General features: G+C 35.7%; 2 protein-coding genes across 8 annotated transcripts in view; one reads left to right on the top strand and one right to left on the bottom strand.

Moving 5' to 3' along the window:
• Window positions 1-2,541, top strand: part of cuedc2 (CUE domain containing 2) — a 9,912-nt gene extending 7,371 nt beyond the window's left edge. For all 6 annotated transcript variants that reach the window (XM_041269071.1, XM_041269069.1, XM_041269070.1 and 3 more), the window contains 3 exons: window positions 527-582; window positions 1,001-1,061; window positions 1,344-2,541. In XM_041269071.1, coding sequence (XP_041125005.1) covers window positions 527-582; window positions 1,001-1,061; window positions 1,344-1,490 — 264 coding nt within the window. In that variant the 3' untranslated portion in view covers window positions 1,491-2,541. The remainder of the gene's footprint in view (window positions 1-526; window positions 583-1,000; window positions 1,062-1,343) is intronic.
• The window catches only part of LOC121325971 (F-box/LRR-repeat protein 15-like), an 8,883-nt gene extending 338 nt beyond the window's left edge, over window positions 1-8,545 (bottom strand). Inside the window, exons 1-5 of one of the 2 annotated variants that reach the window (XM_041269076.1) lie at window positions 7,739-8,545; window positions 7,002-7,161; window positions 6,184-6,686; window positions 4,059-4,262; window positions 1-214 (exon numbers count right to left, since the gene is read on the bottom strand). The exon at window positions 1-214 is cut by the window's left edge and continues 338 nt beyond it. In XM_041269076.1, coding sequence (XP_041125010.1) covers window positions 4,073-4,262; window positions 6,184-6,686; window positions 7,002-7,161; window positions 7,739-7,761 — 876 coding nt within the window. In that variant the 5' untranslated portion in view covers window positions 7,762-8,545 and the 3' untranslated portion in view covers window positions 1-214; window positions 4,059-4,072. Of the gene's footprint in view, window positions 215-3,753; window positions 4,263-6,183; window positions 6,687-7,001; window positions 7,162-7,738 lie in introns of those variants that run through there. The other variant, XM_041269075.1, reaches the window with a different exon arrangement.
• Window positions 8,546-11,024: the final 2,479 nt, after the last annotated feature.

The raw sequence follows: 11,024 nt of genomic DNA, 5'->3' as shown, positions 1-11,024 counted from the left end.
GCTAACTAAACAGATGTACTAATTTAACGATATAGTGCTGGTAATGTAAGATACAATTAAACAGCTTGTAGAGTCTAACGCCAGCCTATGCTGTAGTAACTATTCTGTACATTTGTACTATATTTACTTATTTTGTACTCATGTGCCAGCACAAATATATAACTTTGTCTTTTGAAATGAGTGAATCTTCATTTGCTGTACTTCACTTGATAACCTGCAAAAGAAAATAATATAAAAATCACAGGCACTCAGAAAAACAGCAAACAAAACTTGAAAAGTAATAAAAAGTCAAATGGTTAGTTCATGGTGTTATTTTAACTACAATGAGGGGATAAGTACATGTAACAATACGTAAAATACATTTTTGCAAATAAATATTATTGGGAAAAGGCAATTGGTAGTTTTAAGTAGTAAAAATACAGACAATGATCAATCTTATGTCTTTTTAATATGCTGATTGGTTTATTTTTATTTTTAATGTAAGTAATCAAAGATCAAATGCTAAATAACTACTTTTGTATTTTAGAAAAACAGTTTGAAGACAACTCCTGATGACAAGCTGAAAGCAAGCATTCTTGAAAAGTGAGTGACAGTACCTTCTGTTATCTGGGTGCTACAAGGAATACTAATGCACATAGAATTGTTTCTGTTGACTCTGCATAGATTAATACAAGTTTATAACATGACTAGTTTCATCACGCCATTTGCCAAGTATATATGGAGGTTCTTTTTTGGAATTACACGGAAACATTCTGGATTATGAAACTCGATAGTCTGATTTACTTACCAATTTAGTTGTTATATACAGTATGTGAATTGGGAAATTAAAAAAAAAAAAAAAAAAAACTCAGCAATTTCATTTTTAACTGAAGATGAGAACCCTGTGTAAATGTGTCTGTGCATCAATAAATATACATATATAGTACTTTGTAAAAAAAATACACATTTAGTGTACTTTTCAAGTTCATTCCATGAACTTTATTTTATGACACTGCTTCAGGTACATGTTAGTGGACAACAAAGAAGATAAGACCATTCACAGGCCAGTTAACCCCAAGGAGGTAAGTTTGTTTGTCAAAATTCGACATTGTTTAGGAGATTCAAGATAGATGACTAGCACCATGTTTGTTTTTGTTATGTCCATTTACTGTTTTATTTACCCAATCTTGTCATCCTAGGAAATATCTACATTGATAACACTACAGCATTATTATTACTATTATTATTATTATTTATTATTAGTAGTAGTAGTATTAGTAGTAGTAGTAGTAGCAGCATCTGTAACTATAAAACAGATAAAAATAGCACTACGCTTTAGATTCATATTTCTATCCTGTTTCTAGGCTCCAAAAAAGCTTGTTCGTTATATTGAAAATCAAGTGGTGAGCACTAAGGGAGAACGCTATAAGCAGGTCAAGAAAGAAGAACATGAGGAAATGAAGAAAACTTACGTCAATCTGAAACCTGCTAGAAAGTACAGATTTCATTGACCCTTCCTGAAGGTGAAGACGTTTTGTACACACAATGTGTGTCCTATGAATGAGCCTCCCCTTGTGTGAGCACAGCTGAAAGTGAGCCATATCCTGTTTTGCAACCAAACATGAGGGGTGGGTATTTTACATATCTGTATAGACAATAGCATTGTGTTTGATCTCTGCTTTTACATTCATGTACTAGCTAAATCTTCAGCAGATCCTACATGTATAGGATTGAAATAGATTTAGGTTACCTTTAACAGCTGCCTACATGTTTAGATAATGCACTGAGAATTCTGTCTGAATTATTGGTATTTCTTGTTTTATTTATTTAAATTCTACATTGTTGTTCAAGTTGAAATAACATTTGTAGGGCTTGTAATGGTTTACAAAATGTAACCCTTTAAGAAGTGTATGAACAGTGTTTAACTATAGCAGTTTATGTACATCATTGCTTCAGATTAATTTTGTCTTTTGACTGGCTTTGTAGCTCAATGCTTGGTATCTGAAATGGCACCTAGTGGGCATTATATGGGTTTTAACCATCTTGTTTATCAAAAATATACTTGTAACCTTATGCTATTGCTGTTGTGCTTGTCTTAAGTGTAATGTGATGCACTGAATATTATTAAAACGTGAAATGTAAATTTTATAGATACTGATCGGCATGCAAATAGCTGGTGTAATCACAGCTGCCTTTTGTAAATATTCTATATTTAGTAAGTTTAGTCTTACTTTTTTTGACAAAACAATTGCAACAATAAATGATAAAACATTCAGAATCTTTCTTAGTTTAATATTGTGTTATGGGAGCTTAAGTGCTATGATTTTGATCCAGTAATGTGTATATATAACAGCAGGTAATCAGAAAAGAAAAAAAAAAAGTCTCCTTCCGAGACCACAGGGTCAAATTATTGAACACCGTAACAAGCTTCAAACCCCACAAAGTTTCATTTTGAACTTCCATAATGACCTTCTTCCAGTCCAGGCTGTGGTACAGTGGCTTGCGAAAGTATTGACCCCCCTTGGCATTTTTCCTATTTTGTTGCCTTACAACCTGGAATTAAAATGGATTTTTATTTGGATTTCATGTAATGGACATACACAAAATAGTCCAAATTTGTGAAGTGAAATGAAAAAAATAACTTGTTTAAAAAATTTCTAAAAAATAATTAACGGAAAAGTGGTGCGTGCATATGTATGCCCTTTGCTATTAAGCCTCTAAATAAGATCTGGTGCAACCAATTACCTTCAGAAGTCACATAAGTAGTTAAATAAAGTCCACCTGTGTGCAATGTAAGTGTCACATGATCTGTCACATTATCTCAGTATATATACACCTGTTCTGAAAGGCCCCAGAGTCTGCAACACCACTAAGCAAGTGGCACCACCAAGCAAGCGGCACCATGAAGACCAAGGAGCTCTCCAAACAGTCCAGGGACAAAGTTGTGGAGAAGTACAGATCAGGGTTGGGTTATAAAAAAATATCAGAAACTTTGAACATCCCACAGAGCACCATTAAAGCCATTATTAAAAAATTAAAGAATATGGCACCACAACAAACCTGGAAGGAAAACGCTATGTCTGGCGCAAACCCAACACCTCTTATCACCCCGAGAACACCATCCCCACAGTGAAGCATGGTAGTGGCAGCATCATGCTGTGGGGATGTTTTTCATTGGCAGGGACTGGGAAACTGGTCAGAATTGGAGGAATGATGGATGGAGCTAAATACAGGGAAATTCTTGAGGGAAACCTGTTTCAGTCTTCCAGAGATTTGAGACTGGGACGGAGGTTCACCTTCCAGCAGGACAATGACCCTAAGCATACTGCTAAAGCAACATTCGAGTGGTTTAAGGGGAAACATTTAAATGTCTTGGAATGGCCTAGTCAAAGCCCAGACCTCAATCCAATTGAGAATCTGTGGTATGACTTAAAGATTGCTGTACACCAGCGGAATCCATCCAACCTGAAGGAGCTGGAGCAGTTTTGCCTTGAAGAATGGGCAAAAATCCCAGTGGCTAGATGTGCCAAGCTTATAGATACATACCCCAAGAGACTTGCAACTGTAATTGCTGCAAAAGGTGGCTCTACAAAATATTGACTTTGGGGGGGGTGAATACTTATGCACGCTCAAGTTTTCAGTTTTTTTGTCTTATTTCTCATTTGTTTCACAATAAAAAAATATTTTGCATCTTCAAAGTGGTAGGCATGTTGTGTAAATCAAATGATACAAACCCCCAAAAAATCAATTTTAATTCCAGGTTGTAAGGCAACAAAATAGGAAAAATGCCAAGGGGGAGTCAATACTTTCGCAAGCCACTGTATGTGCTAAAAATGTAATTACGCAAATTCAGTTTGGCACATTCAATTTAGACATGTATCAGATTTCTATTGAAGGACAAAGTTCTTTCTTTGTTGATTAGTAATTACAAACCTTCCTCCAGCTGTTCTGTGCCGCTGCTCATGGCACTTTCTCTTTCGTGCACAGAACATAAAGGGATATCATTTTAAACTGTGGTTATGTCTCAGATGGTTATAAGGCAGCTGTTAAATGTTTTAAAGATAAAAAGTAGAAATTACCGAGAGAATTCTGGTTAGATCTGGAGGTTTATGAAGGGAGCAAATCCAACAACATCCTGCAGCAAAACCAGTGCTCGCTGTAGAGGAGGCTCCACATCTATCTCCACACCTCTCTTCCGGAGCAAACCTAAAGTGGTCTCTGTGATATTGTGGCAATGGTTCACCTTTAGAGATTGAAGCTTAGTACAGTACTCCACTACAGTCCTGGGAAAAGAACAGATACAGACTCAAAAATGGAGAAAGATACAAAAAAAAAAGACTATCGCCATGTAATAATGATTCCAAGTATGCTCACTCTCTATGTATAACCACATGCAGCACAATACAGAAAGGACAGGAGATTTTCTTCATATTGTGAATTTTTAAGCTCTATTATTGCTTGAAGTAATTAGTTCAGGCTTTCTTTGCTGTTTAGTATAACTAATTAGCATTACAATATTTTAAGCTTTGACAGAGTTTTGATAGTCTGACATGTTAGCATTCACAGTCGTTCAATGTATCAGTTATAAAATAACCATATAGGTACTGTAAACCATGATGCTTTTTGTCAAAGACATGAACATTATTCCATGTTTTTTTTTTTTTAAATGATATCCAATAAATGATGAGGAGCGACCAAACGGCTTCCTGTGTCAAGAGAAAGCACATAAAAATGACTCGAGCAGTATAAAACTGATGAAACACCAGATTATTTTTCTATCAGGTTTTCTTGTACAGTCAACACTTGCATATCCAACCCTATTAATTTTTCAGTGACAGTTAAATGAGTGTGACGCATATCTGATTCTTTCGTCTGATTTGACGTGTATGTAGGTGAACACGTTGTAACCTGCCTCTTACCACCCAAACAACCCTGTGCTCTGCGCGCACACACACACACGCATTTTGTACGGAAAGAAAAAATATGATTTGGGTTTGATGAACTGTACAGGAAGATGTTGATTCTTTCATTGAAATTTGTTAGTGCACGAGTTGGTGAAATAACAGCAGGGAACACAAAAAATACAATTTCAAATACATAGCTGAAAGGACGATGTTTTAAAATAAGTAGGCTTCCATGTAGATGTATTGTAGTTGGTTTTGCTGGTACAGTATTATATTTTCAACAGAAGTAGTATTTTAATTCAGAACGATATGATTCTGAATGTCACTTGCCAAAAGAGATGACATGCGGACTGTAATACAGAACATAGTTGTGAAGCAGTATGTAAAATTCCCCATTAAGGACCCAACACAAATTTAAATCAAAATGTTACCCATGCACAGAAATGCTTTTAGAAGATTAAAAAAAAAAAAAAAAAAAATTAAAACAATATTCAAAGTCAGTATTCAAATGTGCAGAATATAGTGCTTGATAAGACCTTAATGTCACAGTTCACTTGCAAATGAAAATGCACAAAAGCTACTAGAGATCTCAGATTTAAAAAAAAAAAAAAATGCATCACATTATATAAAACTGTTTAATGATTAAGTTCTACATTACTGTGCCTTGTCTTATTTGCTTTGTTTTTGGAGGAAGTGCTGTGTAACTGCAGTGCACGATAAAGGCAGACTGATTTCTTTGCCATGCCAAAAAAAAAAAAAAAAAAAAACGTGGGCTGTGATGGTAAAACAACTCAACTGTAACATTTAAGACATGGGCTTTGTATCAGAAAACCGGTGATGAAGTCGGAAATTGCATGTGATGGGTGAGTGCATTGCATTAAATCATATATATATATATATATATATATATATATATATATTATAATATATATATATATAAATATTATATTTTATATATGGGGATTGATTTTATTCTTAATACAAACGCAACTAACAAAATGTATCTGGGTAACGGATATCCGAGTGACTGTGTTGCAGTATGTATTATTTATTATTATTTATAAAAGACAATGTTTTTTTTCCCCCCTCTGTATTGTCCAGTGAAACATATTTAGAATCCTTGTTAAACCATACTACAAGCAGGAGACAGACACATCATCACAATACAGTGTCAGTAGTCAGCAAAAACTTTGACAATACAACCACTTCATCAAATTTAAACTGTAGTTTTTTTAAGATGGAGTCTTTATGGTTATATACAACATGCACTTCTCTTAACACAAACACTATATATTAATACCTGATGGATTCATTCCTGACCCTAAGGCATCCAGTGAGATCCAGGTGCTCCATCTGAGGACAGTTCTTGGCCACCTCCTCTACAGAGACATCGCTGATATTTGCGTTGACTGCCACTGACAACGACTTCAGCTTGTGACACTTCTTGGCCAGGTAGCAGACGGCCTCATCTTTGAGCTGCCGACAGGCAGTCAGGTTGATGAACTCCAGTCCCACGCAGTGGTCTGCCAGGCTGCGGAGGGACAGGCTGTCAACCCACTCACAGTGTGCCAGGGACAGGTGCTTTAGGTGGGCACAGCTGAGAGACACAGCCACCAGGGACTGGCGGCTCAGCCTGGCACATCCGTTCATGTCAATCTGCTGCAGGTGGTGATTCTGACCAATCACAGGAAGCAGCTCTTTGTCTGTAATCCAATTGGAACAATTCTGGAGTGTCAGGTTCTGGAGAACTTTGTTGTCCCTCAGCATGTTGCCAAATGCCTGCTTGGGTATGCAAGGACCAACCTGGAAATATCAGTCTACAATTAGTATTGAGTTAAACATGTGTTACAGTGCAGGGAGTGGGCAAAGAGAAACAGCTTTGTAATTAAGAACATGGTTATGTGCTTCTATTGTGCTGAAGAGACATAGTAGTCCTTGCTTAAGGAGTTTTGCATGTTGGCCTAGGACATGTATTTTCAATAAGCATTGAATTAAAAAAAGGAAGTAACAATAGTTGTGCATTCATGAATCAAATAAGTCAGAGTGCATGTATTTAAAATAACATCACAACCTAATTGTTTAATCAAAGTTATGTATTCCACTAAAAAGTCTTGTTACCTGAGAGAGGTCAAAAGAGCGGCAGTTGGCCAAGTAGACCTGGATGAGGGCTTGAAACTGCTTGCTAACTCTCTGCAAGCTCACTAGGTGGCGCACTGGTAAGAAGCAGAGCACATGTGGCACCAGAACATCCTCCCATGGCAAATCCAAGAGCTGATACCTGTAGCAACAGATGCGAGCTAAGGATCACAGGGTCCACACAGCCTGTTTTGACTTAAAATACACGTAGGAAGATAGTAGGTGGTGAAATGGGATATTAAGGAAAAGCAAAACATTTCAATTCTAGTAGCAACAGCAGAAAATGATGTAGATGCTCAGCTCAGACATTGACCTTGATAAGAATGTGCTAATCGTGGATATACAGTAGTTTTAATTAATTCTAAATATCGCATTGCTTCTCCAAATAAATGCACTACTTTCGACTACGACCTATTTTATGTAACGCAGAATGATGTAATTCAAAGACAGAATGTGTTATTGCTTTACCAGGAGGCTGCAGGTTTGTATGTTGTAACAACATTGCCATAAAACACATTGTGTTCCCCAGATGTTTCTTGTACAACCACAGGACTCACATGATAATTATTTTACAATATATCATGTGTATTTATTAATACAGCGTAAACTTATTAAATCAATGCTATTAACATAATCTGACGTTAAAAAGCAGAATATGTAAGTGCATTGATCCAAAAACCTTATTACCGCATGTCTGCTAGGTTGCGTCTTTTAGTTACCTGCAGCTCGCGTTTAATTCCATCTCAGCTGACAAAGATCACCGGGCTGGATTTTGTACTGTAACACAATGAAAACATACAAGCACCACTTTCCGGATTTGTGTGCATCACTATTTTGGTTCCCAGTGCTGGAGAAACTGCTGCTTTCTGCATGACAGTTCCTGCTCGCCGAACCTTCTAGGTGAATTGCAACGAACTGAAAATACCTTAGTCTCACTAACCGGGGTTTGATACAAAGTTGGGGATCAGCTGGTTAAAACCAAGCACGTGACTGTTGTTTTCAGGGTTTCTGTGGCGGGCGTATTGTAGTGATTGGATACTTTATTAACATCCACCTGGACAACAGTAGTGAACAGAATGTTTTATTTTTTGGCGTACTGGAGATACTGCTGCGGAACTGTGCCAGAAGAAGTTTGTAGTTAAACATCACTTACAGCACTTAAAGTACAGTTCTATAAAGTTATGAAAGTGATCTTATTTGCTGTTACATTTTAGTGGATTCTAACAGCCGGCACCTAGTACGTTCTTAGTTTAGTGACACTAGACCACAATGTATGAGCGCTCTTCCTGGGGTTGTTTACTCATTACTGTGTTGACAATTGCATTCCTGTATATGAAGCCCTGTTGCTGTGTCGTTGTTCGTGTTTATCAAATAAAGCGCTGTTAGTTTACTACTTTTTTTCTTGAACCTTAGACATATTTTAGACATAATGCATGAACTGAACCATGATTGATTAGCTGTTTAAAATTGCATTTTTAATTTATAGATGGTACTGCATAAACATGGCAAAGTGTATAGCGCATGTAGAGTGTATATAGTAAAGCGTATAGTGCATGAGATAGCACATCGAAGTATGGTTAAACATGATGTATATATATATACATATATATATCTATATATATATATATATATATATATATATATATATATATATATATTAGATATTATATATTGAAAATGAATGAACTTCTGCACTAGTCACTGTTCATTGAAATTTATTTAAAAGTACATAAGGTTCATGTATTACAAGCCCGTTATGTTCGCCTTTTTGGAAAGACCTGAACCTTGTATGTGGCTTTGAAATATGTTGGGTTTTTTTTTTTTGTTTTGTTTTTTTTTTGTTTTTTTGTTTGTTTGTTATAACAAAAACTAGATCAGAAATCCCCATGCTGTAGTTTTTTAGATCCTTAGACTAACACTGCAGAACTCCACTGAAACAGATGTTCCAAAAGACAATAATGGCTAGGTTCCTTTAGAGGAAATTGCCTTTCTGTGTCACACGAATATGAAACAATTAATTTAATTTTACAACTTCACCCATTATAATGATTTCTGTAGGTAACTCACCTGACTGTGCTATACCCCTTTTTTTTTTTTTTTTTTTTTTTTTTTTTTTTTAAAGATATGTAACTTAAACCAAACTGTGCTTGAATATGGTAAGGTAAAGGATTGAGTCTTTCCCATTTGGATATGTGTCAGCCTTTCTAAATTGCATACTTCAAACTTAGCCAACAATAGTCCACATGCATAATAACAGTGTACTCATGCAGCTGACATTAAAAAACTCCCCAAGACTTTAATTAGCGTTAGTTCACACATAACTACATTTTATATACTGACACTTAGTAAATCAGAAGTTATGTGAACAAAAGTTCCAATAAAATCTATTATGTTTACTCCATATGGTTAAGTTATCAAACAATGATCTTTTCAGAGCACACAATAGATGCCGACCATTGCTAAGTGTTGTGATCATCATTGGAGTTAATCATAGCAGCCACGATTTGTGTACAGTATCTTGAAAGGAAGAAAGTGCTATTTAGAAAGAAGAAAAACAGATTATATGTCATACCTATCATCAAGAATAGGATTATATGTCATACCTATCATCACAAATAACTGCCCTGGCACTTTATCTCTGTATAGCTGGACAATAGAAGCAGTGAGGCTGACCAATGTGATACAAACCTAAACATGAAGAGGGGAGCTCACTGGGTCATTGAGTATGTGGTTCTGTTGTTCATGATGGCTCTGTCACCAGCAGCTCAGGCTCAGTCCAGGTGCTCTATGCCATCAGGGAAGACTGTCTATGGTTTCACAGTCCAGACCCTGTAAGGTCACGATGTTTCACTGGATCATGTCAGAGACAAGGTTCTGCTCATCAGCAGTGTGGCAACCTTTTGAGGGTCCACAGTTAAGCAGGTAAGCAACCATAACCTGACACACTGTACCATAATAGGTTTGCACTGACATTATCCATAATATTTTACAAGCTATAGTTTTCCTGCTTTTAAATAACTTTGTAGAAGAAACAAGGAATAACTGATTATTTTAATACAAAACTGAAATAGATTTCTGAAAAGAAAAAGTGTTCCTAATGATAATGGTTTCATATAACCTTTACCATATGTTTCAGTGTTTTGAAGTTATGGAATATTATTTGCTTGATGTTTATGTATTTTTAAACAAACCAGTGAGATTTAGAATTACTATAATTGTATATATAGTTATGCAATAATACATTGGATGCAATTCTGCAAAACATCTGTGTAGTTTATTCTGGTTTCGTGTCTTGATTGGGTGTGTTTTTCTTTTTGGATGATTCTTGCCAAATGACAATTTGGAGAGAAAACCTTTGAGAATCTAGTCCATTGTATATCATTTGATTGTGAGCCTTCTTTACATACACTATATTGTTTTGTGATAGAGGATTTTAATTATCAAATATTGATCGAATCAGCGACAACATTGTTCCTCATTCACTTTGTTAATTGCATAAAATGGTATTTCCTAAAATTTTTTTTTTTTTTTTTTTTTAAAGTCAATTACATTTGGCATGTAGTAGTTTATTTCAATATGTATACCATTTTCTTTCTACCATATTCATATTCCAACATTTCAGGCTAATTAATTTTATATAATTGCTAAAACCGTTGCCTGCTTATACCTTAGAATGAATGTCTGTGTATTTGAAGTGCTGTACAATAAATTCTCTGTTTCCTTATTTTAACATGTGTCTATTATTTCCCCCTCCACTGCAGTACTAAACTGAACACACTAATGGAAAAGTTATCTGGGACAACCTTCACTGTTCTTGTCTTCCCCTGTAACCAGTTTGGCCTTCAGGAACCTGGTAAGGGTTGTGTTTTTCAATATCTTCTGCACACTGTCATTTCAATCTAACAGGCCTCGGCTGTTAGAAAATGGGTAGTTACACTGTAGCATGGTTCATTTTGACAGCCAAAAAACGGGTGACAAAAACAAATATGTAAGCTATAGTTGCTA

This window comes from Polyodon spathula, chromosome 13 (genome assembly GCF_017654505.1).
Source record: "Polyodon spathula isolate WHYD16114869_AA chromosome 13, ASM1765450v1, whole genome shotgun sequence".
Lineage (NCBI taxonomy): Eukaryota > Metazoa > Chordata > Actinopteri > Acipenseriformes > Polyodontidae > Polyodon > Polyodon spathula.
The sequence above is the reverse complement of the archived record's forward strand: the minus strand, read 5'-3'. Positions and strand labels throughout refer to the sequence as shown.